The sequence below is a fragment of the Heptranchias perlo genome, chromosome 1 (assembly GCF_035084215.1).
Source record: "Heptranchias perlo isolate sHepPer1 chromosome 1, sHepPer1.hap1, whole genome shotgun sequence".
In the NCBI taxonomy this organism is placed as follows: domain Eukaryota; kingdom Metazoa; phylum Chordata; class Chondrichthyes; order Hexanchiformes; family Hexanchidae; genus Heptranchias; species Heptranchias perlo.
In genome coordinates this window covers 172,278,503-172,295,559 of record NC_090325.1, presented here as the reverse complement: position 1 = coordinate 172,295,559, position 17,057 = coordinate 172,278,503, and the positions used below count along the sequence as shown (strand labels likewise).

General features: G+C 43.4%; 1 protein-coding gene across 6 annotated transcripts in view; it reads right to left on the bottom strand.

Moving 5' to 3' along the window:
* Window positions 1-17,057, bottom strand: part of inpp4b (inositol polyphosphate-4-phosphatase type II B) — a 784,892-nt gene that overhangs the window by 84,511 nt on the left and 683,324 nt on the right. For all 6 annotated transcript variants that reach the window (XM_067993821.1, XM_067993786.1, XM_067993776.1 and 3 more), the window contains exons 16-18: window positions 13,213-13,419; window positions 12,100-12,238; window positions 5,200-5,372 (exon numbers count right to left, since the gene is read on the bottom strand). In XM_067993821.1, the coding sequence (XP_067849922.1) occupies window positions 5,200-5,372; window positions 12,100-12,238; window positions 13,213-13,419 (519 nt within the window). The remainder of the gene's footprint in view (window positions 1-5,199; window positions 5,373-12,099; window positions 12,239-13,212; window positions 13,420-17,057) is intronic.

The following is a 17,057-nucleotide window of genomic DNA, read 5'->3' as shown; positions in this document are numbered from 1 at the left end:
GAAAAATATCAAACATTTTAGGAAAAAGAGCAGTGAAAGGAAGTATACCTTAGAAGGTAAGATTCTTAAAAGGGTGGATTTATTTTGCTCTCAGGGTTATTAGAACATGGAATGCGTTACTGTAAGTGGCTATTAAGGCAGAGGCAATTTAAAAAGAAATTGGATAAGTATTATAAAAGGAAGAATGTAAAACTATTTGGGAAAAGGGCAACAATGGGCCAAATGGCTTCCTTTCGTGCTGTAAATTCAATGACTGCCTGCTCCTATTGCTAGCACTGAGAGGTAGGCAGAAACATCACTCCCTGTGTGTTATCTCTGCTGATGTACATTAGTTAAAGCTGTGGTGGTTATTTTCTCATGAGGAGCAGTTGAAAAAGATGAAAGTGGTGGTGCTTCTTCAGAAAATATAGACTTGAGGGAATTCTATTTGTGTGTAGAGCTTTTGAGCATAGACTGAAAGCTGGATGCGCTGGAGGAATCTGTTGTCTCATTATGGAGTTACTCTCCCTCAAGTGGTTTTGAACAGGCAGCCCACAGTGTCCTCGTGGGTATCACTGATTGAAGCACTGTCATTTTGCAATGATTTGTAGGCACACATAAGCTAATGCACCTACAATCTGTTTACTCATTACAATAGTCCATCATTATTGCACTTCTGTGATTATTTCAATTTACGGAATAACCACTGGATGGAATTACATTGAACATAAGGAGGAGAAATGATTAAGTAATCTTTAAAGGGTGGCACTAATTGTGATAGCAATGCACATTCAAATATCAGTGCTTAGAATAAATTTATAACACTAGATGATCTCTCATGGTATTGTTCACAGATTTGTATTTGGCTGCTGATCGGCAATGACTGCCTGCTTCTATTGCTAGCACTTTAAATGGGCTCCTGCTGAATAACCAGGTTATTCCCTCTGCCTCAAAGTCTGTCTCCTCCCTATGTTCATTCTCTACCCTGGTTTGTGCCTGGTTACTATCTTGCTCCGCTTTCCATTTATTTTTCTCAAACGTGCAAGTCAGAAAATAATTCAAGTCAGGAATTTAGCCAGCTAGTGTTCACATATGTTGGAGCCATCAGGAATACTAGAATGGCAAGAACTTCCTGGCTAGTTTGCAAATGCATTGGATCTTTGACTGGACAGAAGCTCCTGGGAATTATAGTCTCATTGGGGGATACTCATAGGATCATATCAAGGGCTTCCGAATATGGGGAGTCAGCTAATTGGGTGTGAAGGAAAGGAGGGGAGAGCAGAGGATGTTCAAATATATGGAATGGTAGAATTGCGTGCGTTGGAATATGATTGGGAAGAAAATTAAACTTGGGACAATATGATTGATGAATAATGAAAGTAAAAAATAATCACTTAGAAAGGAGAAAACACAGATTTAACACTTAGCCAATAGGGAAGAAGAAAATTGACCAATGGCTTGATGTAGTCAACAAACTCAATGTAATAACTGAAACAAACTTTTATTCTAATGGTAGGCTTTGTATCACTGACAAACATCTATGAACTGATTATTGTTCTTTATTTAAAACTTTATTGAATTATTAATTAGGACAGCAGAACAACAGCTAATTTAAAATTTTAAAATGTTAAACAGTTGGAGTACGGCTTCTTATAAAAGATTAATAGGGATGTTTTCTGCTTTTAGAAACTGAGTTGACAATCTCTCTTTTTAAAAAATTTTTAATTGCAGTGAACAGAAATGCATATTACTTTGGTTTTCCACTAGATGAATTTGTTCTAGAGGATTTTATTGGCTTTACTGACAAAAACCTGGTCAATCAAGACAGTCTGCAATAATGTTCATTTCACACCTCAAAAGTAGTTTAACTGCAACTTAAATTATCAATTAACAACCAAAAACATTAATCCAGCTCCGGAGATTGGGAACTGTAGTAGATTAAGCAGAGCAGACAATTTGTACTATCCATCTCATTGGCATAGCCGTTTCCAGATTTGAAAGACTGATTGTAGAACCACGGCATTGGAACCAAAGTCTTTGTTCTTATATGTGTAATTAACTTTTGAATTTTGAAATCAGAAACAAAATAAAACTATATTTCAAGTTTTAAAAATTGCATGGATCATTTGTTTCTGTATTCTGTATTGAAAAATTATATTTAAATTTGTTTTTAAAATTTGTTTTCAGGATGTGGGTGATGCCAGCGATTCTTGCTGGAACATGCTCATGTGTGCATGTTAGGGGGATAACAGGAAGCAGCTGGGCTGTGATGACTGCCCCCCAAGGAACAGAGCCTGCCAACACTCATTGTTGAGACTCACATATGAAGAAAGATCATTAGGACAAGGTACTCAAAGATTGCTGGCTTCTTTGGAACTGAAGCCCAACGTTTTCATTTGAAAAGGATATATATTTTTTTTAAAAAGACAGATGGCTGGGAGTATGCTATGACACGCAATACAATTGAACAGTTCTGATAGAAACTGCTCAAGTGTAACACTTGCAGTAAACGACGAACTCCCTCATTTTAGAAGGCTGTAACATAATCAGTGGAGTTCTGTTGGCATTGTTTACCATGAGTGTAACATCTGCATATTTACTGTTATCAGAACGTTGACTGCATTAGTTTTATGACTCACTCCTGGCTATTCTTTACGGATATATGAACACACAAGGAACAAAGTCCTTGGCTTATATGGCAGCACTCACCTTTGAGTTGGGAGGTTGTGAGTTTAAGTACCACTCAAGGACTTGAGCACATAATCTTGGAAGGCATGCCACTGCAGTACTGAGGGAATGTTGGATTCTCAGAGGTGCTGCCGTTTAGATGAGACATTAAAAACTTAGGCTTTATGCTTGTTCCCCTGTGTCTATGATGCTATTCAAAGAAAAGTAGACAATTCTCCTGGTCTTTTGGCTAACATTCCTCCCTCAACAAAAATCACCAGAAACAAATTAACTAGTAATTTTTTTTCCACTGATGTTTGTGGAACTCAGCCAACATAAAATGGCTGCATTTTATAGTGGTCCCTTGTGTGTGAAGCACTTTGAGTCGCTTCTGAGGGATCCAAATCTTTCTCCTCCTTCTTTCTTTGCTGTATGTTCCTGGAGACTTCCTGGTCATGAAGGCTCTGTACCACAATATGCATTACAGAATACACTGAGCCAATAAGGATGCTGGTCTTTTATTCATTTACAAGGGTAGATGTTACAAATTCACATTCTTGGCACAGAACATTAAAATTAATGAATAAGAATTCGTGTTGGACCCACTGATCTCAGCACCCAATTTCCCAAATACATAAAATCTACCTTATAGTATACAAAGAGGTTTAATTTCCTCTGATAACATTTGCATAAAATTCCTTTATATGCTACGCTAATGCATATCATTAACCCTTTTAAATAAAAAGATGAATGGCTGTGTTAAAATACCATCCAATGTTACCGGCTCCTTTTTCTGCTACTACCTCTAGGTTTTACAGAATTGGTCCTTATCTTTTGTTATGATTGGTTTCTGCATTTATTTCTGCACTGTTTTTAGGTTTATTATTTGGCTGAACAAGATCATAAGCTTCTGTTTCAATGAAAAATATTTTTTAAAAATCTACAACAGTGTGACGAGGTGTCCCTACAGTAAAAGGCATGGAGGGAAAATTACATACCTTTACAAAAACACAGCAAATCCCACTAGACAAAGTTTTTATTTTCCAAAAGCTTCTTTACATGATAATTTTAGATGTTTTTATTCCTTTTAGGAACAGCAGAGCAAAATTCCCCAGCCCAAACAGAATTTAGGATTCTGTATGACAAAGCTCCACAATGGGACCAGAAGATAGTAACTGTGCCCCTTGTGAGATGTACGATTCCATTAGAGATGCTCCATTATTAAAGTGCTGCAACACACTCCAAGCCAAAATGCTCTCCTTGCCAGTCTACCGGTGAGCATGTACTCCTGGCAAACAGCGGCCTCACGCCCTGGCAGTCCAGTAGAAACTCTCTCAGTTCATGTACTGGCCTAATTTATTCACACTTCAAATGAACTAATCTGAACAAATTCCCTGATGGCTCAATGGGCAAATGCATGTACTATAGTGTGGTACTAGTCCATACAGAATATGTTCATCCCAGCTTCAATTACAGGTCTGTGCTAAATTAGCTCACCTCAGCTGGGGCTATAATTGATTGCAGCACCCCTAGAATAGAGAATTCCCTCCCTAAATCTCTTCACCTCTATCTCTCCTGAAAACCTACCTCTTTGACCAAGCTTTTGGTCACCTGTCCTAACATCTGCTTATGTGGCTCGGTGTCAAATTTTGTTTGATAACTTCGTGTGAAGCGCCATGAGATGTTTTACTACATTAAAGGCGCTGCATAAATGCAAGTTGTTGTTGTTGGAGGTAAGAAGACAGGCTCTTGATCACTATCAGTGGTTCCTACCAGAATGTGCCCACATATGTGCACTAGTTGAGTACAAGGTCAGACTCAGCTGTGATGCTGCTTGTGAGTCAGACACTCGCTATCTAGGCTTACACATTCAGGATGAGTTTTTGAACCAGATATGGAGGGTAGCTATGCTTGTGGAAATATACTACATCACAACACAAATAAGTACCCTCAGAGGGAAAAGGAGAAGATTGGAGGGAAACATATTAATCTGAATCCTGATCATTAATGGTGATTTGATGTCAGGAAGGCGATTTGGGAAAGCCACATCCAGAGTTTACGATAATGTAAGCATTATGCGTTTAATTGTCATCAGCCTGGGTCCCTGCTTTGTGTAGTTGATAGAAACATAGAAAATAGGAGCAAGAGTAGGCCATTTGGCCCTTCGGGCCTGCTCCGCCATTCAAAATGATCATGGCTGATCGTCTAACTCAGTACCTTGTTCCTGCTTTTTCCCCATATCCCTTGATCCCTTTAGCATTAAGAAACATATCTATCTCCTTCTTGAATACATCTAATGAATTGGCCTCCACTACCTTCTGTGGTAGAGAATTCCACAGGTTCACCACCCTCTGAGTGAAGAAATTTCTCCTCATCTCGGTTCTAAATGGCATACCCCATATCCTGAGACTGTGACCCCTGGTTCTGGACTCCCCAGCCATCGGGAACATCGGGATGCTGGCATGAAGTTAGTTTATACCATCTAATCCACATGCATTTCTTCTCATTCATTCCTATTGCATTATACAATGAGGTGATGAAATATGCACTTACTGCTTGGCTGAAGACAACATCTCTCCTCTGATGCAATGCCAGGGCCTGTGGTATATTGGAACCGCAATCTTGAAGAAGAACAAATACCATGGCCTTCTTTGCTCTGTCAATCACTTCACTGACACAGTCCTTTAATGTAACTACCAGAGGGTACAGTCCTTCATACCAGTCATCTTACAAAACAAATCCAACACAGAGAATTAGCAAACCTGCTCTATTCTGACATAAATAAATGCAAGACAATTGTACAATAGCAGAAATGCAGGAAAACGCTGACTAATTTCAAGATGATAACCATGGTATCCAGCTACTTTCCCCATACTTGAACATTTGAATTATATCTCCGACTGAATCATAAAAATGCTCACAATTAAATTGATTTAATAGATTTTTTTCCTATGGACTTACTAAAAATGAAAATCCTCTGGAAAATAAAAATGTTCAGCAGTAATGTTGTTTATCAAAATAAATACAAGATATGATACAGCCTATAGTATGCTAATAAAACAGCAACACATCAAATGGTTGCGATATTGTTCGAAACAGTGTGAGCAAGTTCAAATGGTTTATAGAACCAGAGAATCACAGGAGTTTACAGCACGGGAGGCAGGTCATTCCATTTTGTCTGTGTCATGTCTTTGCTAGAGGATTCCAAAATTAATTCCACTACTGTACTCTCTCCATAGCCATCTGCTTCAAATATTTATCAAATTTTCCCTTTAAAAGATGCAATGGTCTCTGCCTCAACTCCTCCCAATGGCATAGCATTCCATGCTCCAACAACTTGAAATGAAATTAAATTTATCCTAAACTTTCTTAATGACAATTTTAAATGGACAACCTCTCATCACTAATTCACCACCAAACAAAATAGTCTTTCCTTATTCACTCCATCAAAACCCTTTTTAATTCTTCTCCCTGAATCCTTTTGAAATTCTAGGATGCATGTCATCAGGACCCAGTGACTTATCCATCTTGAGTTCTGCTAATTTTTTAAAAACGTTTCTTTTCTACAGTTATCTCTAACTATTGTTCCATATCTGCCTCTAGTAGACCTATGCTCATTTCCACAATCATGTGAAAACCGATGCAAAATATTCAACATCGCTGCCATTACTTCATTTTCCACAAATAGACTCCTTCCTTCATCCCTGAGTAGTCCCCTTATAAAAGCCCTTGTTATTTCCTTTCATATTATCTGCTATCCATTTTTCATGTTCCCTTCTAATCCCCCTTTTCACCTTCCCACTATACTTTCTATACTCCTTGTGTTTTTCTTCAGTATTGTTAGCCCCAGCTGTCCTTTTAAGTTTGTTTAGTTTTAATCTCTATTAATCCACATAATTCTATTATTTCATGCATCCTGTTTTCATTTTATTAGAATATATTTATTTAGTACTCCATCTATCTCACATTTGAAGATTTCCTACTGCTGATCCATCAACTGTTTGCTAACTTTTCTGCCCAGTTAATTTAGGCCATATCCCTTCTTGATTATGCATCTGTGAAGCACTTGAGAATGTTTTCCTATGTTAAAGGCATTACATGAATGTAAGTTGTTACCTTGCTGAACTTTTCCTTTTCCTGTCCAGCAGTCTTATCTTTGACTCACTATCCTTTTCTATTCTTATGTTGAACCTAACCATGTTATGGTCGCTCTTTCCCAATTGTTTTCCTATTTGCACTTCAGTTATTTGCCTCACCTCATTTCCCACAACTAAATCAAACAATACTTCTGATCTAGGAAGTAGTCTGGATGCATTCTATAAAGCATTCCCCACTTTGACCACATGCATTACCTTCATTCCAGTCCATCTTGGGAGAGGCAAATAGCACTAGAGTAAAGAATAGTTCAGAAATAGGAGAGATCAGACAGGGGGCAAAGCGAGGCAGTCTCAGATGAGTTTGGAATGCATGTGCGTAAATGCACGTAGGGTGATAAATAAGGTTGATGAGTTGCAGGCACAAGTCGCTACATGGGACTATGATATAGTGGCAATAACAGAGACCTGGCTCAAAGAAGGGGTGATGGGGTACGTAATATTCCTGGCTACTAGGTATTCAGGAAAGATAAGGAAGGAAAGAAAGGAGGGGGGTGGCATGTTTGATCAAATAAACTATTACAGCACTGGAAAGGGATGATGTAGTTGAGGGGTCAAAGACAGAATCTATTTGGTTAGAATTAACACTAGAGGAGCTATTATGCTACTGGGTGTATACTATAGGCCTCCAACTAACGGGAAGGAGATAAAGGGCCCGATGTTACCAGGGCTGCGGGTTCTCGGCGGGGGGGCTATCGGGCGCGTGAGTAACGCGCCCGGCGAAATCAGTCAGCCACCCGCGCGATCGTAGCCCAATTGGATCCACTTACCTTGTCCTCCGGGTTCCCCACTGCTGATCTGCGCGTCGGGCGGGCTGCGCATGCGCAGTAAGATCGGTCAGCTGAAGGAGCTCTATTTAAAGGGGCAGTCCTCCACTGACAGATGCTGCAACAAATAGAAAAAATTACAGCATGGAGCAGCCCAGGGGGAAGGCTGCTCCCAGTTTAATGATGCCTCACTCCAGGTATCAATACACGGGGTGAGGAGGAGGGGGAGGACAGAGATCTTCCCCCCGGCGAGCGGGAGGAAGCGGCCTGCCTCTGCCACCAGGAAGGCCTGGCTCGAGGTGGCAGAGGAGGTCACCTGCACCACCAACATATCGTCCACCTGCATACAATGCAGGAGGCGCTCCAATGACCTCTGTAGGTCAGCCGAAGTGATTACACTTACTCTTTCCCCTACACTCCATCTGCCACATCACCGCCCCCACCCCACATCTCCTTCTGCACTGCCAACACTACTCTGTCACATCACCCCTCATACCCACTCAAACCTCATCCTCATCTTACCTGCACCTACTCACCTCGCCAGTACTCATCCCGCCACTACCACTCAACCCAATCCTCATACAATCTCATGGCTCTACCTCATACTCACCCTCTCGTGCATCTCTTTCACAGTCAGCCTCACTCAACCTGTCACTACCTGTGCTGCAGCCACAGGGCATGCATCACATATGTGCAGTAGGCAGCGTACGGCAAACGTGTCGTGAGCATGAAGGGGATGCTCAAGGGTGTTTGAGGGTTTGTCATGGTTGTTACTTATATTGAATTTCTGACCAACTCATATTACATATTATATTGTCACCACTACTGCCATGTCTTCGCGAATCTTGTCTGGTTTGTGCAATAATGCCCTTTCCTGAGGATCACAATGAAGACCCACAACTGATGCCACCCATTGTGTCACTGCAGAGTGGGTTGTAGGTGTATTTGCAGAGCTCTTTTGTGCAGACGGCTGAGAGATGTCGGCGATGTCCCCGGTTGCACTCTGGAAGGATGCGGAGGAGAAGTTGTTGAGGGCAGTGGTGACTTTGACAGCGACAGGTAAGATGGTGCTCGGGCCAGCCGGGAGCAGCTTGGCATGAAGGAGGCTGCAGATGTCCACGACTACATGTCAAGTGACTCTAAGCCTCCGTGTGCACTGCTGCTCAGAGAGGTCCAGGAAGCTGAGCCTCGGTCTGTGGACCCTGTGGCGAGGGTAGTGCCCTCTGCGACGCATCTCTCTGCGCGGTAGCCCTCCCTCCTGCTGCACAGGTGGATGTGTCACAGCACTCTGTTGTGGAGCTCCACGTGTCAGAGGTGGACGGCGTGGATGGCGAGGCTGGTGAGGCTGTTCGCCCTCCGAGGAGGTCATGACTGCAGTTACGGCGGCCCCCATCCAGAAGATGTACATCTGAGGGGGTCCGCAAGGTAGGTACACGTGTCTGGACCCCGGGGTAAGTGTGCAAGTTGGTGACTTTGATTGTCAGGAGGAGGGTGGTGGAGGCCAAACTTTGTCCCAAGTGACAGAGTGGCCTCCTGCAATGAGTGAGGGTCTCCCCCCAACTCCACCTGCCACAGGCTGACAGCTGCAACAGGTCCATTTGAACTGGGAGTGTTTCCCCCAGCGTGGGAAACAGTCCCAGTTTGCTTTAAAATCCCACCCCTCCTCACATAATCCCTTAATCAGGTTAGTTAATGACCTGAACAAGCAAAGTAAATAGCTTCAAGTGGCAACCCGCTGGCTTTAATTGCCTGCGGGATTCCCACCAGTGGGGGCTGCGCGCACATGCCGGCGCGTCAGTGGGGAACCCGGAAGTGGGCGGGTTGGAGTCGGGCTCTAAACCCACTCTGGGATTCTCCAATTTTCGGAGCCCCCCCCGGCCAAGAACGCACCCGATAGCGGGTGCTAAAATCATGCCCAAAAGGAACAAATTTGCAGGCAGATTACAGAAAGGTGCAAGAAATATAGAGTAATGATAATGGGGGACTTCAGTTATCCCAATATCGACCAGGATGGTAGAAGTGTAAAGGGCAAAGAAGGGGAGGAATTCCTGAAATGTATACGAGAGAACTTTCTTGATCAGTGTGTTTCCAGCCCAACGAGGAAGGAAGCAGTGTTGGATCTAGTAATGAGGAATGAAGTGGGGCAAGTAGAGCATGTTTCAGTGGGGGAGCATTTGGGGAGAAGTGATCCTAATATCAGGTTTAGAATAGCTATGGAAAAGGACAAGGAACAATCAAGCGTAAAAATACTTAACTGGAGGAGGGCAAATTTCAGTGAGTTAAAAAGGGAGCTTGCCCATGTGGATTGGAGTCAAAAATTGGTAGGCAAAACAATAACTGAACAATGGGAAGCCTTCAAGGAGGATATGGTTTGGGTACAGGGTAGACACATTCCCACGAGGAGGAAAGGAAGGGCATCCAAAGCTAGAGCTCCATAGATGACTAAAGATAGAGATTAAAATGAAACAGAAAAAGGAGGCTTATGACAAATATAAGGTTCATAATACAGTAAAGAACCAAGCTGAATACAGAAAGTACAGGGGTGATCTCAAAAAGGAAATAAGAGGGGCAAAGGGAGAGTATGAGAATAGATTAGCGGGCTAACATAAAAGGGAACCCAAAAGTCTTTTATAAACATATAAACAGTAAAAAGGCAGTCAAAGGAAGGCTGGGACCGTTTAGGGACCAAAAAGGAGATCTTCTTGCGGAGGCAAAGGGCATGGCTGAGGTACTAAATGAATACTTTGCATTGGTCTTCACTAGAGAAGAGGATGTTGCCAATGTAGCAGTAAAGGAGGAGGTAATAGCAATATTGGATAGGATAAAAACAGATAAAAAGGAGGTACTTAAAAGGTTGGCAGCACACAAATAGAAAAGTCACCCGGTCCAAATGGGATGCATCCTAGGTTACCGAAGGAACTAAGGGTGGAAATTGCAGAGGCTCTGGCCACAATCTTACAATCCTCATTAGATATGGGGGCGGTGCCAGAGGACTGGAGGATTGCTAATGTACACCCCTGTTCAAAAAAGGAGGGGGAAAACCCGGCAATTACAGGTCAGTCAGCCTAACGTCGATGGTGGGGAAACTTTGAGATAATAATCAGGGTCAAAATTAATTGGCACTTGGAAAAGTATGGGCTAATAAATGAAAGACAGCACGGATTTGTTAAAGGAAAATCGTGTTTGACTAATTTGATTGAATTCTTTGATGAAGTAACGGAGAAGGTTAATGGGGGTAGTGCGATTGATGTTGTGTATATGGACTTTCAAAAGGCATTTGATAAAGTGCCATATAATAGCAAAATTAAAGCCCATGGGATTAAAGGGACAGTGGCAGCATGGATACAAAATTGGTTAAGGGACAGAAAGCAGAGATTAGTGTGAACGTTTGTTTTTCAGACGAGAGGGAATTAAACAATGTTGTTCCCCAGGGGTCGGTATTAGGACCACTGCTCTTTTTGATGTATATTAATGATCTGCACTTGGGTATACAGAGCATAATTTCAAAGTTTGCAGATGACACGAAACTCGGAAATGTAGTAAACAATGTGGAGGATAGTAACAGGCTTCAGGAGGACATAGACTGACTGGTGAAATGGGCAGATACATGGCAGATGAAATTTAATGCAGAGAAGTATGAAGTGATACATTATGGTAGGAAGAATGAGGAGAGGCAATTTAAACTAAATGGTACAATTTTAAAGGGGCTATAGGAACCATGTGGGGGTGCACATGCACAAATCTTTGAAGATGGCAGGACAAGTTGAGAAGGCTGTTAAAAAAAAGCATATGGGATCCCGGGCTTTATTCATGGAGGCATAGAGTACAAAAGCAAGGAAGTTATGCTAAGCCTTTGTAAAACATTGGTTAAGCCTCAGCTGGAGTATTGTATTCAATTCTGGGCACCACACTTTAAGAAGGATGTCAAGGCCTTAGAGAGAGTGCAGAAGAGATTTACTAGAATGATATCAGGGATAAGGGACTTCAATTATGTGGAAAGACTGGAGAAGCTGGGATTGTTCTCCTTAGAACAGAGAAGGTTAAGAAGAGCTTTGATAGAGGTGTTCAAAATCATGAATGATTTAGATAGAATAAATAAGGAGAAACTGTTTCCAGTGGCAGAAGAGTCGGTAGCCATTGGACACAGATTCAAGGTGATTGGCAAAAGAGCCAGAGGCAACATAAGGAACATTTTTGCGCAGCGAGTTGTTATGATCTGGAATGCACTGCCTGAAAGGGTGGTGAAAGCATATTCAATAGTAACTTTCAAAAGGGAATTGGATAATTACTTGAAGGGAAAAAAATTACAGGGCTATGGGGAAAAGAGCAGAGGAATGAGACTAATTGGAAAGATCTTTCAAAGAGCCAGCACAGGCACGATGGGCCGAGTGGCCTCCTCCTGTGCTGTACCATACTATGATACTATGATATAAACTGTTCCCTGCGAAACATAGATGTAAAGTGCACAGCAGAATCATTGTCTGTTCTTTATCTGCCTTCCTATGGTTTGTGTAATTTAAAATCACACCTACCACATACTGAGGGGGGGATTTGATCAGCTGGCGAAGGCTGCAGCTCACTTTCTTGCCTAATGTCACCTTGTTCAAGCAGTCGGTCCACCATTGCAATAATACAGTTCAAGCCTTTCCCCACATTCACCCACACTCTGTCCTGAAAAAAAAAACAAGTTATACCCAGAACAAAAAACAGATTTTCTGTACTATGATTGTACGTATACTATGCATGTCAGGAAGTTTATAAAATTATTATTGCAAAACATTGCCTTAACTTGCCAATCTATCATAACTATAAAACACAAGGTTAATAAGGTACTGTTTGGGAAGGAGGAGGCTGTGGGACTCAATAGGGATCTGTGGCAATCTTCAACTGATAGGATCAAGATCTCCTTTCTCTGTGAGCTGTAAGATTTTAAATGAAATGAATCTCAAACTAATTCCTAGTCCACATCACAAAGCTACCCATGATTTGTCACAAATTGACAATCTGACTTATGAGTAGCCACAAGGCTGGCATGGAAAATGGAAATGTCACACTGGTGTAATAGGAATTTCTCTTGTGAGGTTGGGGATATGGCAAATTGTTAGGCTAGGATACAGGCAGTTTTACTCTGTATCTAATCAATTTTATAAATGGATTGGGATTGTATGAAATTAGGTGTAATAAATTACTCACTTTGAAAAGCACAAAATTTACCACTGAAAAATATAACTACGATATATGCAATGAAATACTAAGGTGTGCAGTTAGGAAGTTTTTCTGTTGCACACATTGCTGTTCATGGAGGGTAAATTTATTTTTGCCAGCAGTTGACATCATTGCAAACAGTGACAGATGACAAAAATGACTCCCATTATCAGATTATATGATTTCAGCTGAAGTGCGGTTATGCAATGTGATTTGAAACTGCAGTAATATTAGATGTTATGTGTCTGCATTTTACATGTGATTAGCATACCCTGCATATATGGCAGTGTACCAGTGCAGAAATAAAGGTCTTACAATTTCCTCATGTGGAATTGATTGGTGCTTAATGAATAACTAATCAAAGAAAATGCAGAAGAAACTATAAACAAGGTTGATACATCGGTTAGTTACAATGTAAATGTTCTCTGAATATCACTTGCCCAATCTTCCTCATCATATTCAGCATGGTGAGGTATTGAATCTTTGCTGGACCTGCGTTCACTGTTTTCACACTGCAGAACAGTGTCTTCAGGATTAAGGATGAGAGCAGAGTATCTTTTGTTGATATAACTTGGACGAGCCTTATGTAGAGCTAACAGGGCACTTCTCACCAATTGATCTTCAAATGCATGTACAAACTGCTCAGTCTGTGAAAATATATATACATACATTAAATGACAGGATGTTATGGTTAGCAAATCTGTCCGCCTCTTAGGCAGGGCAATAGTGCCCTTCTCCCCTCACCAACCAGATGATAGCTTGAAAGTCTCTTCGTATGGCAAAAGAAAGATCCACTAGCTCAATACAGGTGGATGGTGGGACTCGAAGAGAAAATAACAAGTCTTCTCTTATGGTGAATTTACAAGTTTGCCAGTTAGTTCTCCTGTTTTTGTTTAAATTTCAAGTTTTTTTGTTCATTTAACCACCTTACCAAAGCAACTAATATTCATGTGTGAGCCCAGACAATGGGCCCGATATTAGTAGGGCGGCGGGTTCGCAGCGGGGGGGGGGGGGGGGGGTCGACTGGGCGCGTGGGTAATGCGCCCAGTGAAATCGGGGTGCTCCGCACGCAATCGCAGGCTAATTGAAGCCACTTACCTTTGCTTCTGGGTTTCACGTTGGAAAGCTGCCCAGCGGGCGGACAGCGCATGCGCAGCACAGGCTGTCAGCTGGAGGAGCCCTATTTAAAGGGGCAGTCCTTCACTGACTGATGCTGCAGAAAATAGGAAAAATTACATCATGGAGCAGCCCAGGGGGAAGGCTGCTCCCAGGTTTAATGATGCCTCGCTCCAGGTATTGTTGGATGGGGTGAGGAGGAGGGGGGAGGACAGAGATCTTCTCCCTGGCGGGCAAGAGGAAGTGGCCTGCCTCTAGCACCATGAAGGCCTGGCTCAAGGTGACAGAGGAGGTCACCTGGACCACCAACATATCGCGCACCTGCGTACAGTGCAGGAGGCGCTCCAATGACCTCAGTAGGTCAGCCGAAGTGAGTGCATTTACTCATTCCCCTAGACTCCGTCTGCCACATCACCGCCCCCACCGAACATCTCCTTCTGCACTGCCAACACTACTCACACCCACTCAAAGCTCATCCTCATCTTACCTGCACTTACTCACCTCGCCAGTACTCATCCCGCCACTACCACTCAACCCAATCCTAATACAATCTCATGGCTCTATCTCATACTCACCCTCTCATGCATCTCTTTCACGGTCAGCCTCACTCAACCTGCCACTACCTGTGCTGCAGCCACAGGGCATGCATCACATATGTGCAGTAGGAAGCGTAAGGCAAACGTGTCGTGAGCATGAAGGGGATGCACAAGGGTGTTTGAGGGTTTGTCATGGTTTTTACTTATATTGAATTTCTGATCAACTCACATTACATATTATATTGTCATCACTACTGCCACGTCTTTACAGATCTTGTCTGGTTTGTGCAATAATGCCCTTTCCTGAGGATTGCAATGAAGACCCACAACTGATGCCACCCATTGTATCACTGCAGAGTGGGTGTAGGTGTATTTGCAGGGTTCTTTTGTGCAGACGACTGAGAGACGTCGGCGATGTCCCTGGTGGCACCCTGGAAGGATGTGGAGGAGAAGTTGTTGAGGGCAGTGGTGACTTTGACAGCAACAGGTAAGAAGAAGGTGCTCGGGCCAGCCGGGAGCAGCTTGGCATGAAGGAGGCTGCAGATGTCCACGACTACATGTCGAGTGACTCTGAACCTCCGTGTGCACTGCTGCTCAGAGAGGTCCAGGAAGCTGAGCCTCGGTCTGTAGACCCTGTGGCGAGGGTAGTGCCTTCTGCAACGCATCTCTCTCTGCCATTGCCCTCCCTCCTGCTGTGCAGGTGGATGTGTCACAGCACTGTGTTGTGAAGCTCCACGTGTCAGAGGTGGACGGCGAGGCTGGTGATGGGGCTTGTCCTCCGAGAAGGTCATGACTGCAGCTATGGCGGCCCCCATCCGGAAGATGTACGTTTGAGGGGGTCCGCAAGGTAGGTAAATGTGTCTGCACACCAGGGTAAGTGTGCAAGTTGGTGAATTTTATTGTTAGGAGGAGAGTGGTGGAGGCCAAACTTTGTCCAAAGTGACAGAGTGGCCTCCTGCAATGAGTGAGGGTCTCCCCCCACCACCTGTCAAATGGACCTTTGCAGCTGCCACAGGCTGATGGCTGCAACACGTCCATTTCAACTGGGAGTGTTTCCCCCAGTACGCGAAACAGTCCCAGTTGTTTGCAAAATCCCACCCCTCCTAAAATATCATGTTAATCAGGTCTCTAAACGACCTGAAGTACCTAAATAATTACCTTAAGTGGCATCCTGCCAGCTTTAATTGCCGGCGGGAGTCCCGCATGCGGGGGCTGTGCGCGCGTGTCAGCACGTCACTGGGGAACCCGGAAGTGGGCGGGTTGCAGCCGGGCTCCGGACCCGCCCCAGGATTCCACGATTTTCGCAGCCCCCCCCGCTACAAACGCACCCACTCGGGGGTGCGAAAATCGAGCCCAATGAGTCAGCAGACTATTCAATAGCAGGGGGCATCACAGCTGAGTCTGATCCTGTCCTTACCCACACACACATCCAGTAGGTGTTGCTGGTTAGCAGTCAGGAACCGGAAGCCTAGCTGATTTACCCCTTCCTAACCAGTGGAGCTACAATCCAGCTAACTGAGGAGAGAATGGGGATCAAACCAGCTATTCGCCAATTTAACCAACAGACATCAGGGAGCCTAGGTTTGGTGTTTTAATAACTAGCTCATTTAAATATATTTTACTACCAAAACAAGAAAGATGAAGGAACAAAAAGAATTTGGATTTATATAGCATCTTTCATATCCTCAGGCTGTCCCAAAGCACTTCCCAACCAATTAATTACTTCTGAAATGTAGTTGCTGTTGTTTTGTAAGCATACAAGACAGCCAGTTTAACCACAAACAGCAAAGATAAGTGACAACATGAGCTATTTTTCATAGTGTTGAGAGGTGAATGGTGGACAGGATACCAAGAGAACTCCTTCCTTAATGCTATGAGGTCTTTTACATCCACCTGAACAGGTAGACAGGGTCTCGGTTTAATGTCATATCTGAGAGACAATGCAGCACTCTCTTAGTGGCAGACTAAATTATATGCTCAAACCCTGGAGTGGGGCTTGAAACCACAACCTTCTTAGAGATGACTCCATCCCTCTCCCTGGCTACTGTCTGAGGCTGAACCAGACTGTTCACAACCTTGGTGTCCTATTTGACCCTGAGATGAGCTTCCGATCACATTTCCGCTCCATCACCAAGCCTACCTACTTCGACTTCCGTAACATAGTCCGTCTCCACCGCTGCCTCAGCTCATCTGCTGCTGAAACCCTCATCCATGTCTTTGTTACCTCTAAACTTGACTATTCCAATGCTCTTCTGGCTGGCCTCCCATCTTCCACCCTCCATAAACTTGAGCTTATCCAAAACTCTGCTGTCCATATCCTAACTCTCATCAAGTCCTGTTCCCTCATCATCCCTGTGCTTGCTGACCTACATTGGCTCCCGGTCCGGCAACGCCTCGATTTTAAAATTCTCATCCTTGTTTTCAAATCCCTCCATGGCCTCACCCCTCCTTATCTCTGTAACCTCATCCAGCCCTACAACTCTCCGACATCTCTGCGCTCCTCCAATTCTGGCCTCTTTTGCATCCCTGACTTTCTTCGCTCTACCACCGGCAGCTGTGCCTTCAGATGACTAGGCCCTAAGCTATGGAATTCCCTCCTTAAATTTCTCCACCTCTGCTTCTCTCTCCTCCTT